General features: G+C 40.2%; 2 protein-coding genes across 2 annotated transcripts; one reads left to right on the top strand and one right to left on the bottom strand.

Annotated features, from left to right (window-relative positions):
• The first annotated feature begins 759 nt into the window (after positions 1-759).
• LOC103970794 (microtubule-associated protein 70-1) lies at positions 760-6,352 on the top strand. The gene is made up of 11 exons (XM_009384716.3): positions 760-1,262; positions 1,375-1,460; positions 2,129-2,194; positions 2,295-2,465; positions 3,107-3,277; positions 3,388-3,543; positions 3,664-3,810; positions 3,982-4,053; positions 4,170-4,691; positions 4,777-4,964; positions 5,900-6,352. The coding sequence occupies exons 1-11, from the start codon at positions 1,025-1,027 to the stop codon at positions 5,934-5,936; spliced, it is 1,854 nt and encodes a 617-aa protein (XP_009382991.2). The 5' UTR covers positions 760-1,024; the 3' UTR covers positions 5,937-6,352.
• A 1,969-nt stretch (positions 6,353-8,321) lies between these two features.
• Positions 8,322-9,693, bottom strand: LOC135597141 (mitogen-activated protein kinase kinase 9-like). The gene has a single exon (XM_065089698.1). The coding sequence runs from the start codon at positions 9,619-9,621 to the stop codon at positions 8,545-8,547; it is 1,077 nt and encodes a 358-aa protein (XP_064945770.1). The 5' UTR covers positions 9,622-9,693; the 3' UTR covers positions 8,322-8,544.
• Between the last annotated feature and the right edge of the window lie 8,353 nt (positions 9,694-18,046).

Below are 18,046 nucleotides of genomic sequence, written 5' to 3'. Positions count from 1 at the left end.
TTTATTATATATTTGGGTCGAATGAAATTTATTATAAGATTATATTCATTCATTTTTATTAATTTATTTATTATTTTAAATAAAAATGTATTAAGAAATATTGAAAATATTAGAAGGGTAAATTTTTTATAAAATGTTTTAATGAACTCATGAAATATAATTTTATGAAATATCACTTACATCAATATATATATATATATATATATATAATATAATTTTTATTTATTATTTATTAGATACTTCAAATATTTCATAATTATAATTCATTCAAATATTTTTAAAATTACATATTAAAAATAAATATATTTTCAAAAATAACTTGGAACATGTAGCTCTTTCAATTGAAGGTTTAGACAACCAACTCTCTACTCTCTTTGGATGGACAGTGAAGACCGCAATCAACCTGCAGTAATAAGGGGGAGTGTTGAACTCACGAAGCATCGCCTGAATTAGAAGACCATAACTTAGTCGGTTAGTGCATTGCTTTCCACCACCAACTGCACCAACAGTGGACATTGACGGTGCACACCGGATGCGGTTCACTGTCGGTCGTGGCTCTCGTTCGCTCGGACCGGATTGGGTTTCCGGTTCAGTTCGGGTCGTCATTTAACTCGAGCGACTCTTCCATTACGCCAGTCTCCTTCTCCCCTAGTTCGGTAATCTTAGGCCGTTGGATCGGCTTTTAGATCCGTTATTATGTGTTTTCGGTATTGCGTGAGGCGCGGATAATATAGGACGACGCGTACGGTAAAAACGAGCGCCCACTCACTTCTGCTGTAGTGGAGTTTACCTCCGGCTCCCCTACCTCAAATTATTTGCGACGAGGGCGACTGGAGGAGGAGGGGGACACAGTTAGGGTGGGTTCCTTCCGAAAGTGATCGGCTCGATCGAAACCCATGGAAGAAGATCTCAATCGCGATCGAGGAGGAAGGAGTCCTAGTTCTTGGAGTGGGAGCTCAGATCGCATTTCGGATTTTTCCTTTCTTTGTTTTGTTTCGATGTGAGAGATTGCGTCGGATCCAGGATGTCAGATCTGTTCGACGACGGCGGGGAGGGGTTCGCTTGCGAGGCCACCTGGGGGAACGCGACGCCGGCGGTCGTGATGGCGTCTGCTTCGTTCAAGGGCGAGGGGAAGGCGGCGCCGGCACTGAGGCGAAGGGCTTCCATGAAGCCGAACGTGGAGGTGGAGGAGTTCATCAATTTGCTCCATGGATCGGATCCGGTGAGGGTCGAGCTCAATAGGCTCGAGAATGAAGTTAGAGGTGCGACTAAGCTTTGTTAGGTGTTATCTTCTTATTTGTTTTCTTTAGCTCTAAGTTTGGATTAGTTAGCGTTGCGCACCGAAGTTGGTTTACATTTCTTGTGTGTGTGCAGACAAAGATCGTGAATTGTCAGAGGCACAGTCGGAGATCAAGGCTCTGCGGTTGTCTGAGCGTGCGAGAGAGAAGGCAGTCGAAGAGGCGAGTAGATTTTGCATCATGTTTCCTTGTTAATTTCTGCTTATTTTCCCTTATATCTCTTCATGTCTGTTGGCTGATCTTTCGATGAGAATGCTTTATTTCATGCTACTGCATGTGTCGAGTACAGAATTTCTGCTCATTTCCTTACATGTCATCTAATTGGACTTATAATCTTCGTTGTCAAAGTCAAAATGTCAATTTTCAGCTTATTTCCATTTTATGGATCTACACTTTATGCATCTCGCTGTTCATATTTGTTGCTATACTTTCCAGGATAAAATTGTGCTGAAGATTGAATCTTCTGGGGCTTCAGGCAAATTATTTTTTTGCATGTGCACGAAGCTGCTCTGTCATTTCATTAAATCTAGTACATGCTTTTGTTGGTTTTAGTGAAATGAAATCGGATCATAGCGTTCAATAGCGCATTCAGGGAATGCTATCTCCAGGGAGACGTGTTAATTTCTTTTACAGTGGTCTGTTGGTTTTGCATTTCATTGGAATGCCTGAGCTGCTGAGCATATCAGAGTACTTGCTGTTTCTAATTGTTGTTGCAATTTCTTAACCATGTGTTTCTATAATTTTTTAAACTCCAATCTATGTATAGAATAGTCTGAGCCAAGCCAGGAAACTATTGGGCTGCAGTCTGATTTTTCTCTTACCTATGTCAGCTGACAGAAGAATTGACTAAGATGGATGAGAAGCTCAAGCTCGCTGAATCACTCCTTGAAAACAGGGTATTGCATATAATTTGTTAAATTTCTTCTGAACTGTTTTTTTTTTTTTTTTGTATTATTCTGTCACAAGGCTGTGATTGATGAGAAAGTGTCTGAGCAGAATCTTGAAATTAAGAAAATAAATGACGAGAAAAGGGAAGCCTTGGCTGCCCAGTTTGCAGCAGAGGCAACACTTAGAAGAGTTCATTCAGCTCAAAAAGATGATGATATGCCCCCAATTGAAGCCATTCTCGCACCTCTTGAGGCAGAGTTGAAGCTTACACGGCACGAGGTATCATTTAGAAATTTGCTCCTGCAAAACCTTATCACTTTGCTAAAAAATGATACCTGTGACTAGCAACCACCCCCCTTGTATCTTGAGTTCATAAACAGCATAATTTGTCATGCGAAATCTATTCAAGTGTTTTCATTTTTGTTGTAGCCTTGTCCCTTCCTTTAAGCAAGTTATGTTTATCTGTTTATGTGAATTCTTATGTCTTTAGTATTTCTGTTTTTACTAAAAAAATAGCACTGCTGATTATTAGAAAAAGAAAAAGGAAGGGGTATTGCTAGTTTTTTTAACATCTTCTGTTGTTGCTTCTACTATTTATTTTTCATTACTCGATTCCAATTTACCAACCAAAGTACTACCTTCTACTGGCTGAACTTTTGTTACTCTGAGCTTTGATCTAATATTTTATGGACATTACTTAACCAAAGTTGTCACCATATTTTTATGTTACTTGTAATGTTCTTTTAAGAGACTAATTGCTAATTTTTCTGTTCGTTATATATTAGACAGCTCTAGATTCCTCGGGCTTAACACCTTAGAATTCTCCATATGGCAGAAAAATTGGAGCTAGAAAGCCTAGAAACTTTGAAGATGTCTCCCCTAAGCCATTGATACTGATCAATGCTACTTCCCATCTGCAGAATGTGAAGCTACAGGATGACAACAGAGCATTAGATCGTCTTACCAAATCAAAGGAAGTGGCACTATTGGAAGCAGAACGGACTGTACAGATTGCTTTAGCAAAGGCTTCTTTAGTGGATGATCTACAAAATAAGAACCAGGATTTAATGAAACAAATTGAGATCTGTCAGGTGCCCTGAAGAAGATGCTTAATTATTTTCCAGACGTGGATTAGCATCAGAGTCTGCAGGTTATGATGCTAACAAACAATCTCATTCTGTCCACTGTTTGCTTTCTTTAGGAAGAGAACAAGATCTTGGATAAAATGCACCGACAAAAGGTTGCTGAGGTTGAAAAGCTTAGCCAGACTGTGCGAGAACTAGAAGAGGCTGTTCTTGCAGGGGGCGCAGCTGCAAATGCTGTTAGAGATTACCGGCGAAAAGTTCAGGAGATGAGTGTAATATGTTGTGCTTTATTAAGATCTTTTGTAGCTGGAGATTTTTCTTCATAAAGCTACTTTTATGTTACTAGAGGACAGTGTAGAGTGTTATCGTTATTTTATTGTTTATTTGTTCAGGAAGAGATGAAAATTCTTGACCGTGAACTTGCTCGAGCCAAGGTCACAGCTAATAGGGTTGCAGTGGTGGTGGCAAATGAATGGAAAGATGCCAATGACAAAGTAATGCCTGTTAAACAGTGGCTTGAAGAGCGAAGGTTCATGCAGGTTAGTGTTAATTGTTTGATGTACTTTAAGATGTGGATGCTACATTTAGGAATATTTCTTGATTTCAAAATTATGCCACTTCTTTATTCGAAACATTGCATCTGATATACTCAGTTCCCACTTTTTTTTTTTGTTATGGTAAATTTTATCATCAAATACATTTATTTGCAGGGTGAAATGCAGCAACTTCGAGATAAGCTTGCTATAGCTGAACGTACTGCAAGATCCGAAGCTCAGTTGAAAGTAAAATGCTATACTTTGAAACACTAACATTTTTATTTTCAATATGCTGCCTTGTAAAGCAAGATACTTATTTACAAGTCAACAGATCAAATGAGGTTGCTATTTTGAACTTTCAGGAGAAGTTTCAGTTACGGCTCAAGGTTTTAGAAGAGGGATTGAGAATTTCAGCAAGTGGTACTAATCGAACTAGTGTAGATGGAAAGAGTACAAACAATAGTCCTTCAGGTCGTCAATCCCTTTGTGGAGCTGATAATGTGACAAAGAGTGTTGATGGCTTCCTATCAAAGAGACCATCTTTTCAGATGAGGTATTCTATTTCTGGTAGCACAGTGTTGAAACATGCCAAAGGGGCATCAAAGTCATTTGATGGTGGCACTAGGTCTTTAGATCGCAGCAAAGTCCTTGTGAATGCAGCAGGTCTATCAATGAATGAATCGTCTGATGCAACTGAGAGTGATGTCTCACGTAACAGTTGGAAGGAAAATCCAGATAAGAGAACCAGTGAGTTACCTGATGTTGACTCAGTTGATTGTGTCTCTGGGCTACTGTATGACATGTTGCAAAGGGAGGTAATCACACTCAGAAAAGCATGCTATGAGAAGGACCAAAGCTTAAAAGACAAAGATGATGCAATTGAGGTAAACATCCTGTCAATATCGTTGCAACAGAGTTCTGCTCCCATTTCCAAACTCATTTCACTCTTCTGTGAGCCTTTTAAATTAGATGCTGGCCAAGAAAGTTGATACATTGACTAAAGCAATGGAGGTGGAGGCAAAAAAGATGAGAAGAGAAGTAGCTTTAATGGAGAAAGAAGTGGCTGCTATGCGAGTGGAGAAAGAACAAGATAATAAGTCTAAGCGACTTGGAGGTTCCAAGGGTCCAACAAATAGTTCTCAATTGCTGCCAGGAAGGTATTACATATATATATTCTTATATGTGGTGCTTGGGATCAATTGGCTAAGGTTCTTCTTGCCATTTATTAATTCCTTATGATGATTTTGGTCTTGATCTGTATCATTCTGGGATCTTCTATAACAATACTGTGTGTTAACTGTCTTGGGCTATGCATTGGATAGTGGTTTGGAAGTTTACATTTATGAAAGGGATCTTATTAAAAACATTGGCAGGCAGGTTGTTGGATAATTTATTTTTTTTAGGATTTACATCCTTTCATTTATTCAAAACTTGTCTTTTTGAAAAATTGAGTTTGTCATTAATTGTCACAACTATATCAACCAGTCTGGTTATAGTTTGTGGCTGCCTGAGTCTGTCCTTATCTTTTGCTACATAATAATTACTGATTATAGTTAAGATGTTAATTGTCACAACTATATCAACCAGTGTAGTTATAGTTTTTAGGATTTACATCCTGTCATTTATTCAAAACTTGTCTTTTTGAAAAATTGAGTGTCATTAATTGTCACAACTATACCAACCAGTCTGGTTATAGTTTGTGGCTGCCTGAGTTTGTCCTTATCTTTTGCTACATAATAATTACTGATTATAGTTAAGATGTTAATCTTGAGCATGCCTTAATGGAATTTGTCATCTTGATTGTTTCAGAGTCCTTCCATCTCAATTCCAGCATTGACTGGTAAATATCGTGATCAGCATGAGAACGAGTGTGCCTCTAATTCGCTATAATATGTGCTGCAAGCTAAAACTCACTTGTTTTATACTGTGGTAAATGTATTAGCATCTAAATCTTAAAAATTAGTTTAGAGACTTATGACGATGAAGTAATACATCATGTAATGTTTGAACTCAAATTTTGGGTCTCATGTTTACAAAATTGTGAAATTTCTTTTCAGTTATATAATTACTGTTCTTTTGCTTCCAAATTCAGGAATGCCCCTCGAAGTGGGTTGACGCGCAATCTATAGCGTGGAAATGCAGTGTTTGCACGTGTGAAAAGGAAATCCAAGCTAGCTCTTTCTTCTCTTTACCTTCTCATTTTCTCTTGATATTTAGACCAAAACGGGCACCAGATGACCCCCCAACACTTGAGTGAGAGCTCATATGGAGAAATGGGGTGCTCTTGCAGTTGACTTTGGCCGTAGTTGGTTACCACAAGTGATGCTTGGGTTTGCTATAGGCATGACATGTCATTTTGGTAGGACAGTGTCTTTGTATGTATGTGAGGCCTGGTATATCCTTGTTCTTCAGCATTTTGCAGGCATCCTTTATATCGTGTTTCTTTTTTTCTATTCTTTTCTTATTTCTTTTCCAAGGATGTGAATATAATATAATGTAATAATAGATTTATGTGTGCTATACGATCTACTTGTTTTGCCTTTTAGATTTGTGCAGTGTGCTAGATTTATGTGTGTCTTTTAGATTTGTTATACAGAAATTGACTGAGTCTTGATTTCAACTAGTCTGGCCAGTATGACAGCATGTGCATTTGTCTGATTTACTATTTGCCTTATCAGAACTTCAGCAAAAGCATGATGCCCAAGTTTAGTTGAACTGGTACATGTGAAGTCACAAGTTCGTGTTATGAGTTCAAACCATAAATTTGTCTTGCATGATTTTACATTGCATCTTCTCATGATATTTCTACCGGGCAATAGTAGTCAACGTGGGTGTTGTGTATTATGACGACTCATCAACTCTATATTTTTTTTTTCTTCTTTAAAGAATAATGGATGAAGATGAGATTAGAGCATATTAGCATCTGACTTTTCCAGGCCACAAAAATGGGAGAGATTGGCCCTTCTACAAGCTGACTTCTGTTCCTCAAGGCAAATAACACGTTGAGGTTAGTGTCACTTCTCTAACAAAGTTGCCATATTTAAAACTTGTGCAATATTCTCATGGAACGTCCAAATGGCTGAATGCAGGCATTTCGTATGTGGCTTTGACGAGGATAAACACAACACGCATATCGATATCAAACATTTATAGATAGAGGATAAGCAGAGCAACCTACTTGCAGACGACACTTTCGCTGCGGAATATTGTCTGCGAGCAAGTGATTTGACTGTTTAAGTCCTTTCGTCATGCTGTAATAAGAGATGCGGACTTTTCCACTTAATTAACCATTCTGAGATCTAGAATACTGAACTGTGGCAATCCTAGCTTGACTAAATTGAACGCAGATTCGATTGAAGAGGGTGTAAAAGCTGCAGCATCCTTCATCAAATCAGGTACACATGCTCCTTTGGCATTGAATTTTCCTCCCGTTTATTGACTGACCTTGAAGACTAGCTTTTTTAGAACATACAGATACCACAGAAAAGCCATAATGATTATTGATTGCATGGAATGGAATCTAGGAGGAAGCAAGCCACGGAGGTTAAAACCCGGTGACATATTCTGCTGGATTTCAGTCGAAAAGTCTACAAAGTTTTTATTGATAAAGCCAAGAGGCGACTTTGTTGGAGTCTTGAACCCACCAGTGATGGATAGGTACATCTCTCCATCTCTTCAAGATAAGTACATCTCTCCATCTCTTCAACCTTTAAAACAGAAGTTGGAGATCTCTTTCACCTTGTCAATTATTGATGTTTACCTTGGGCTTATCATAGAAATATTTTTTTTCTTTTTGTTTTTTAAGGATATTTGTGGAGGGCATAAGAGGTAGGAAAGTCACTTAGCCCACAAGTATGGTATGAAACTACTTTAGCTCGTCAAGGAAGAATCATTCACCATAATAATGAGATACATGTTCAACTTTGCAGAAGAACATTTCATCAGAAGGGTCTATGATCCAAGTAAAAGTAACTTCTTCTTAAGTTGGTTGCAGAACAAATGAATCTGCATTCAAAGTTAATTGTGATGATAAGTCGTTCGAAACAAATGAATCCGCAGCAACGTTAGATTATTCTTTTTTTGTATATAATCCTTTTATTTTTTGTTATGAACAGATAAAAGAGTATTGATGTCACGAGATTTTCTGACGTATTAGGGTCTACTTTGAATCTTATTTAACAATTTCATAGTTAAAGTTCGGGAAAATTCTAACAATTTGAAATGTGCATCGATCGTTCAACATTGAGACCCCCATAGATCAATTGACCCCATGAAATGAGACTTTGAAACGTGGTCAGAATTGAGAATAAATTCGATCGCTCCCAACAAACGATAAAATGATAGGGGGGGGGGGGGACGTTCTTCGTTGGTTTGTAAAGGTCAGGTATCAGCGTTAGATGATTCATCATATATCCCTTAGCTGCCTCCTTAATAAACCATTAACGTCACTCTCAATGCTATCACCTTAATAAACTAAGTCCTGATTTGTTAGCTGAAATTGGTTATCCGATGCATGACATGGAAACATTATTAATCCAAAACTAACCTCCAGCGTAGTTCACTGCAGAGCCAACAACGCACTTCCGCCACCGAACGCACATTAAAGTAAACCTAAACATAACTAAATCGCGTAACTAATAGAGGAAAAGACAAGTGGGGCAACTCGGAAGTTGGGGGAGTAGGAGCAGCCGTCCACCACTATGCACACAGGAAACGACAACCCCCCGGGGGGCCGAGTCACGACTCGTCCGAGTCCTCCCGCAGCAGGTCCCGGAGCGCCCGCTCCGACTCGGCCCCGTCCGCCCCCGCCACGAAGGGGTGCCCCAGCAGCTCCGCCACTGACCACCTCTTCCCGCTCTCCTTCTGCAGGCAGCACTCGATGAACCCCCGGAACTCTCCCGAGGCCGCCCTCTCCGTCACCGCCCGCGCTGCCTCCCCGAAGCAGATCGCCACCATCAGCGTCGCCCAGTCGGGGCGTGCCCCTTCCGGGAGCAGCGGGAAGTGGCCTCGGTGCAGCTCCAGCACCGCCAGGCCCAGGCTCCACACGTCGGCCGCGTAGGGGTCGTAGTCGCCGCCGTGCGACTCCGGGTCGAACCGCTCCGGGCTCATATAGGCGCACGTGCCCACGTAGGAGTCACAGGGGTCGAGGGACCGCCGGAGCACCTTGCCCACCCCGAAGTCCGCGATCTTGACCTCGCCGGCGGCGTTGATGAGGAGGTTGGCGGGCTTGATATCGCGGTGGACGATGTTGCGGGAGTGGAGCTCGGCCAGACCGAGGAGGGCCTGGCGAGCGATAGCGGCGACGGCGGGCTCCGGGAAGGGCCGGCGGCGGAGCAGGGCGTCGAGGGACCCGCCGTCCATGTGCTCGAGGAGGAGAGCGACGTCGCCGGAGGGGGTGGGGACGACGGCGTGGAACCGGACGACGTGGTTGGATTCAGCCACACGGCGGAGGATGTCGACCTCGCGGTACACCTGGCAGCGGAGGGCGGCATCGGTGTGCACCACCTTGAGGGCGTACACGGCGGCGGTGCGGCGGTGACGCACCTTGTAGACGGTGCCCCCGTTGCCGTGGCCGAGGACCCGGAGCTTCTCGAAGTCCGAGATCCGGAACTCGGCCGACGGGGCGGGGGCGGGGGCGGGGGCGGGGGCGGGGGCGGACGAGGAAGAAGACGTGGAGCACGGAATCATCGTCGTCGGCGGCGGCGGCGGCGGCGGAAGGGGAAATCGAAGGCCGCACCCGGAGGCGGAAGCGGGGTCGGGGATCTCGAGGGTGAGATTGAGGTGGGGGAGCCTTCGCTCACGGACGATGGCCATGGAGAAGAGGGAAGTCGGAGCTCGAAATGGTATCGACAGGAGAAGGTTCGAGGGATGGCGTCTTTTATCAGGATCGAGTGTGATATGCGAAGAGGATGAGTGCGTGCGCATGTGGTCACCGACCTTGAGATCACCGAAAGCAAATGGCCCGTTAACTCCTCGTGGGAATCTGAGGTGACGTGGGCGGTGAGCGGATGCGCTGGAAGCCGTGAGCGAGACGTGGAGAGGGATGTGATAATACAAGTAATGTGAGGGTATGTGTTTCTTCTTTTGGTAGTATTTGTAATGCCCACAGAACCAATCGACCTAAGAACTTGCACGTGGTACTTCTACGCGATGGCGGGACCCTTCTATTTCTGAGGAATCCTTTATTTTATCTTATATTATATTACTACATACGAATTTCCAGAAAAAATCTTTTATTCTTTCGATTTTTTTCCCTCATTTTAAAAAACTTCAAATAATATTCTTTTTTACCTAATATTTAAAAATCAGATCATAGAGTGAACCTAACCGATTATAATATTTTTAGTAACACTAAAAGAATATTATAATCGAATATAAAAAATATGATAATAGTAATTTTATATAAACTTATAAAAAATATTAAATTTACAATATTTGACACTTTCGTTATATTGTTTTGCTTTCAATAATATTAGGAAAACATCATAACATAATACAAAAAAAAAATAGTATTTTTATTAAAAATATTTTTTGTTACTATATTATAATAAAAACACTGTAATATAATATAAAAACATTTGTATAAGTGCCTCATCCTTGCGATACAGAATAAATAAGAATATACATACATAGGCAAAAAGAGAGGAGTCCACGGACACGCCACCGAAGCCCAACCCGCTCTCCACCAGTTCTTCTCCACGTGCAAGCGTTCGCCACATGCCTGCGGTGCTCCGATCCCCAAAGATCGGGCTCATGCGATGCGACTCGGTGTGCGGCGCAGTTACCGAGAAGGAGGGTGGATCAGACATGTATGGCGAGCTGACTCATCGCGCTGGCCCCCAGAGGATAAATTTGGAAGCCAGATGTAGAGCTTATAATGATATGGACAGGTTTACATTGTCTATCATAAATTATTCGATTCGAGTCGAGTTCGAGTTGATGTTTAAATAATCGATTTAATTAAGACTAATTTGGTATAAAAAGTGGCACAGAATAATATAAATATGATGACTAATTATAGATTTTTTTTATAATTAATTAATTTTTATATCTTAATTTTTATATTTTTAAGAATTTTATTTAAAAAAATTATACTTATGAAAAATAAAATATAAAAATATCATATTTATCCAATGATAAATTGAAATAAGATAAAATCGACACATAAATAATAATAAACCTTACGATATTTTCTTATCAGAATCGATGATCTAAGAAGAAACAAGATTAAATATTTCACCTTTTTTTAGATAAGTATAAGGTTCTTAATATTATTAAAATATTTAAAAATAATTTATAAATAACTTTAAATATCGATATACTACGGATAATTCATGAGAAATATGATAGCCAATGTTATGGGGGCTCCAATGTTAACGTGCGCATGCATCTTACCAGAGCATATCCATAGCACGCCCCACCAATCATCTTTTGAGGGCAAATGCATGTGCTTTGTACAACGTGATACTTCTGATGATGCAAAGAAACGAGTGGGAATTGCGGATCACGGAACCAATACGTGATCAATTAGAAAAAATTTGTTGCATCGAATATGTCACATCAACAAATATATATATATATATATATATATATATATCTCCTCTATCATAATTCAAATTAATGAAAACTTGATTTACTTATGTATTAGGGAATTGAATCAGAGAAATCCGATGTCAATCTTGTTCTGCACGACTTAAGGAGCCTTACCATATTATGGGAGCTCAATAGATCGAGAGATTTAGTTTACCAACTTAATTCTATTTCAATAGTTCGATGTTACTATTTAACTCTATTTTTATATTTTAAATATAATTTAACACCTCGAGCGTAATTGATTTTTATCCACTCAGACTAAACAAAGTCATTTTTTATATCTCATCGTCCGATCAACTTTAGAGAAATCATAAGTATAAATTAAATATGATGAAACAAAGAGACATCTACTCGATTAAACTCATATGTTAGTATAAAAAAAATATAATAATAAGTTTTAATTAGATGATGACTAATGTCAAAGGTTAATCTTAAATGATCAGAATTCCAACGACCCAACATAGCCATTGGAACTCTGATGTCATCTAAGAATACTGAATCGATAATTTCTAATCTGAGATATGTGTGTTGAGAAATTCGTAATCGGTAAGCCAATGTCATGTCATTGTCAGCACTATAACATACAGAATTAATATGACATGTCTATAACATATGACCATTGGATTGACTTTTCATATTTGAGTATAAATAAATAATTCCGTGCAACTGTGGTGCGAATTAAATACACGTATTTTTTTTTATTTGTTTTCGAAACTCATTATAAAAGATCTCTTGAGAATTGTCTTTGGATATCATTACCTGCACATTTTAAATCTTTTAAATCCCCTCGTCGTGTTGGAGATGGATCTTTGTGGCAGATACTTCCAATATAATTTTTATAGGAATTCTGACCAAATTTGTCTATTTTCCGACACAAGCACAGATAAAGTCTTGATGCTAAAAACATTAGATTTGAATCTGAAATCTATCATTATAAAGATGTGAAATTATAATAATTTCAAACTCTTTACTTTTAGTTTTCTTATAATTTGTGTTTAGAGAAAAAAAAACATATTAGTCGAAATTATTGAGAGGGACATAAAACTTTATATATATTAATAATTAAAAATATACAAGAAAGTTAGCATAAGATTATCGTGATTCGATAACTCTTGTTTATATTGATAAAGTAAATAAATGATATTACTTTTTAAGTTCTCCTTACTGAAACACAATCTCATTATATATCCTCATATATAAATTCAAAGAATTTATATATTTACCATGTTCTATCTAAAGCTACTATAGAATAACCTCTTTATACACCGTAGAGAGAAACCAGAAACGTTCATTACATTTTGCTTTCCCCTCACAAAAATGACACGTTAGATATTTATAGAAAAATTTGTTGAATCTCGGATTTTAATGATGAAACCAATTGATAGTGTTTATGATTTGATCTGCATTTTGAGTGACGTAGAAAACTTCGATCAAAAAGAGACAAGTGAAGCAAGAAGAATCATGTTGAGCCGGAGAAAAACATGTCAGAAGATTGGACGTCAAGCCGAAGGATCGATCGATGTATCGACAAAAGTCTTCGGGCCATAGATTCAGGCATTAGGCCAAGAAGAGCAGAAATTGTGCCAAGGAAATCAGAGTTACTAAAGTCAACCGACCGATTGGGCAATAGGTCGCAAGAGAGGATGATGCACCGAAGAATCGGATGAAGCGTCGATGAACCAATGATACGTCGGACAACTTTGATTCAAGCTTTATAATAATTGTCTAAATCGAAGTAGGTTTTAAGTGTACATGATTAACTATGATAGCAAGACATAAAGCAAAATGAAGTACCGGAGTCAAGAACGAGATTTCGTTAGAAGTTCGAGAGTTCGTTGGAAATCCGAACATTCGTCAAAAATTCTACCAGAATTGACCGAGAAGTCCAGGAGCTTGCTAAAGAAGCTCGTCGGAACTCGCCAAGAAGATCGTCGTGAAGTCTAGGAGCTTGCCGGGAGTCCATGGAACATTGCCGAGAGATCGTTCGAAGTTCGCCGGAAGATCACCGGAAGAAACATAGACTTACAGACTTATTTAGCTTATGAAATGTCTTAAAATTTATAATTATTACATAATCCAGTTAGAATTAGGCTAACTCAATTGAGGGTCAATTGAGCCAAGTTTTGGCTGTGTTGGGCTAAGTGAAAGGCCTAAACAATAACGCAACATGTGACACCGTCATGACATAATCTCCGAGACTGTGTCAGGCGGTGGTACCGCCCAGTGGTAGTGTCAGGTGGTGGTACCGCTAGTTTGGACGGTGGTATCGTCCAAACATAATCTTCCAAGCGATGGTACCGCCAGAACCCCGAAAATCGGGGATGAGACTCTTTTAGGCTCCAAGTTTGAATACACTTGAGGCCTATAAATACCCCTCTCATCCCTGATTAACAAACACAAGAATTGAGAGCAAAAAAGTAGAAAAACGCTATTGTAATCTTGTGAAAACTCCTCTTAAGCTTAAAGTGTTAGTTTTGTTTGAGAGAGGAGTAAGAGAGATTGTAAATGTTCTCTCCTGAACCTATCAAAAGGAGAATCGAGTTATAAAGGTAGTTGATTTCCCCATTGAAGAAAGATCGTTAGTGGATGTCGATAGCCTTGATGAAAGAGGAATCAATGGGGTGGATATAGGTCATGACGACCGAACCATTATAAAACTTAGTTTGCATTTCTATTTGTGCAATTTACCTTTACTACAAACTGTCTTCCTTACTTTGCTTTCAATATGCTTACGAACGAGATTTGAAGTTATCTTTCCAAGATTGGTTTTTATTGTATGAAGGATTTTAAACTGATGATTTTTATCCGCTGCACTAATTCACCTCCCCCCCCCCCCCCTTAGTGCTAACTCGATTATAACAGTTGGTATCAGAGCCACGTTATTTCTCGTTTGGTTTAACACCCAAGAGAAATGACTCTTTTCGACTTTTAAGACGGTTTTTCTATCGTTCGTTCTCCCATGTTCAATGGGACAGACTATACTTATTGGAAAACTCGAATGCGAGTTTTCTTGCTTTCGTTGAATCTCGATTTATGGAATATAGTCGAATTTGGTTTTTAAAAGGCTTCTTTTCCAATGAACGATTGGAATGAGTTGGTGAAGAAGATTCTATCTTTAAATGCAAAGGCTATAAATTCCTTGTTTTGCGCCTTAGACAAAAATGAATTTAATCGAGTTTCAAATGACTTTTGACATTTGACGCATACTCCAAATCACATACGAAGGTACAAGTAGGGTCAGAAATTCTAAAGTTAATATTTTAATATATGATTTTGAGTTATTTCGAATAGAACCAAGCGAGACTATTGGAGATATGTACACTCGTTTTACGGATGCCGTCAATAGTCTAAAAGTACTTAGCAAATGTTTTTTGAATTATGAACTTATTAATAAAATATTGAGATCCATTCCAAAGAGTTGGGACCCTAAAGTAATGGTCATTCAAGAGGCCAAGGATTTGAATAATTTTCCTCTTGAAGAACTTATCAGGTCATTAATGATCTATGAGATGACTTGCAATGCTCATGAAGAGCTTAAGAACAATCTTCCAAAGTACATGAAGGATTTGGCACCTAGAACAAATAAAGACCACTCGAGCGAAAGCTCAAGCGATGATAACTTTGAACTCTTGACTACAAAGCTTAAAAAATTCTTAAAACAATAATCAAAAAATAAAACTAACTTAAAAAGAAGTTGTCAAAGAAGAAGAAAATATTTAAGGCGACTTGGGACGAATCAAGTTCATCCGAAGATGAAGAGCAAACCAACAAAGGCGAGATGGCAGACTATGCCTTAGTGGCTTTCGACGACAAAGTAATCAAAATCCCCTTAGTTTACTTTGAAATTACTTAATGATTTTTCATGAGTTATTTTTAAATTAGATAGTAAAAAATATAAAATATAAAATATAAAAAAATATCATGCTTCTTTTTATTTTAAAAAATATCATGAAAATTATAAGTTTTATAATAAAGGAACCTCCGAGTTCACCGCCTTCATTCGACTTGGGCTCTTCTTCAAGATTAGCCCAAGTCGCTTTGCTTCTCGATCGGCAATAAAGTTGTGGGTAGCACCCGTGTCCACCATTGCGCGGGTCGTTTGGCCATTTAGCTTGACGTTTACATACATCAGCTCACCACTTCCTGCTTTTTGTAGCTTTGTCTTCGTGTTCTCCCCCACTTGACCCCGCATGACATTCAACAACACACATTGCTCCCATCCGGGGTCCTTGCGACTCTTCGCCGTCGCTACTGGAATCAGAACTACTCGAACTAAGAGCGACAACCTTGCCCTTGTCCGATTTGGGGGGATGGATGGAAGCTGTTAAAACATTGAGTGCTTGTTTTTGTGGGCACTCCCTTACCATGTGCGGCCCTCCGCACAAGAAGGATCCACCAGGTTTCAAGGCCTTGCCTTTCGGACTTGGCCCTTTATGGGAACTCCTTTTCTTTTGTTCGCTCCCGAGCTCCATCCCTCGAGAATATTTTGGAGGGTGATTACTTGAAGATTGTTTCCTTCTTCCCAGGTCTTCAAAGGAAATGGAGTTGGTGAGCCTTTTTGTGGCAGTAATTGCCCTGATCAAATCGGCGACATTCCTTCGATGTAGCTCTTATTGTGCCCATGGCTTCAAACCATTAAGGAAGCTGAACAGCTTATCCTTCTCGGACATGTCCTGGATGTCCAGTATTAGCGCAGAAAATTGCTTTATGTAGTCTCGGATGGAAGCATTTTTGCAAAGTTGTCTCAATTTTCTTCTTGCGACAAACTTGGTGTTCTTTGGTAAGAACTGTGTTCTCAACTCCCGCTTCAAGTCCTCCCATGTGTTAACTCGACACCGACCTTATTGGATCTCCTCCCAATGAGTTTGCTACCAAAGTTTTGCATCTCTGTTCAGATACATGGTCACTATAGAAACTTTGGTTTCTTTAGAATCAGGCCTCGTAGCTCGAAAGTATTGTTCCATATCGAACAGGAAATTCTCAAGCAATTTTGCATCTCTAGCCCCTCCATAACCATGAGGCTCGGGTGCCCTCAAGTTTTGTGGTGGCGTAATGTGGGTGTTGCTTCCTCCCGCATTTAGTACCCTTGTGAGTATGGTCACCCTCGAAGTGAGTTCCGCCACAACTTCCTGCAGGTGTTGCATGGAGTCTTTAGTGTCATCTGACAATCGGTCGACTAGGGCCTTAACCTTGTCGATCCTGGACTCCGCTTCTTCTTGCGAGCTCTCTACCCCCAACAAGTCTTTGTTGGCCATGGTAGAGTTCCTCTAATCTCGCTTTGAGAACATCCAAGCGGGTTCCGCCATTGTGAGTCTCTCCTTATGACTCTTTTTCTCGATTGGCGCTCCAGATTGCGCCTCCTCCACTCGCGGAGAGTAGCCAACTTCTTGCTCATCATGTTCATTGCCGTGCTCCTCCTGAGTGACTCTAATAGCATGCAAGCGAATGTGCACTTGCAGCCCACCTACGACTGCTTGGGGCAAGGGTCCAGCTTGCCCCATCTTGCTTGATTTGCCACAATGCTTTGCTATAGCGAAGTTGCGAAGTTCCTTCGCTGCTCACTCGAAGTGTTTGCCCGCTCTGATACCACAATGTCACGGCCTTAGCTGGAATTGCCTAAGGCGTGAGGCACCCTTGTGGCAAAGATACGAACTTAGCTTATGTTGCCTAAGTCGCAAGGCATCCTTGCGGCAAAGACGTGAACTTAGCTTACGTTGCCTAAGTCGCGCTTTGCCCTTGCGATTTATGTCTGCAAAGATCAGCCCACTTGCAACCTCTCGCAGGTCCCGAAGGACCTGTAAAAGAGAAAGTTGATTAGTTCAAAGAACGAGCGATGAAGAAGTCCCGATGTCTCGCGAAAAGGGGAAGCTTTACAAGCGATTTAACAAGTATCTTGCATGCAGAAGAGAAAAGAGGGAGAGGGGGAAAACAAAGACTTTATAAGGTTGAACGAATAGTTGTAAGTCCATAAACAGTTGCTCACCGGGTGCCAAGCGTGACAACAAGTTCCCGTCAAGGTAACGTGCGAACTTGTGAAAGAGTATTCAACGCCTGACACTATACCGAAGCCCCATCTAGCCCTGTGCCACCCGGGTGGTTCCAGGGTGCTGATATGGCTGACATTTTATGTGCAGCAGTGGGCTGTAGAAAACAGCCCGTTCCACGTGAAAACGGAACTGTTTGGGCTGTTTTAGGGCTATTTTGCTTGGTTCGGTGAGCGACCGCACTATAGCGCTATAACTTTTTTGAACTTACATTTTTACAAGCAAAATGACTCAAAACCAAGACAAAACATACTGCCAAGCAGCTATACATATAGATGAGAGTGACAAACGGTTCATTGAACAGAGTTGTTACGGGTGCGCGACAATCGTTCGTGATAGTTCGTTAGAAGTTCTGTCGGAATTAACCGAGAAGTCTAGGAGCTTGCCAAAGAAGTTCATCGGAACTCACCAAGAAGATCATCGTGAAGTCCAGGAGCTTGTCGAGAGTCCGCTGGAATATTGCTGAGAGATCGTTGAAAGTTCGCGAGAAGAAACTTAGACTTACGAACTTGTTTAACTTATTAAATATCTTAAAATTCATAGTTAGCACATAATTGGGTTGTAATTGGGTCAACTTAATTATGCCAAGTTTAGGCTATGTT

This window comes from Musa acuminata, chromosome BXJ1-11 (assembly GCF_036884655.1).
Source record: "Musa acuminata AAA Group cultivar baxijiao chromosome BXJ1-11, Cavendish_Baxijiao_AAA, whole genome shotgun sequence".
Lineage (NCBI taxonomy): Eukaryota > Viridiplantae > Streptophyta > Magnoliopsida > Zingiberales > Musaceae > Musa > Musa acuminata.
The sequence above is the reverse complement of the archived record's forward strand: the minus strand, read 5'-3'. Positions and strand labels throughout refer to the sequence as shown.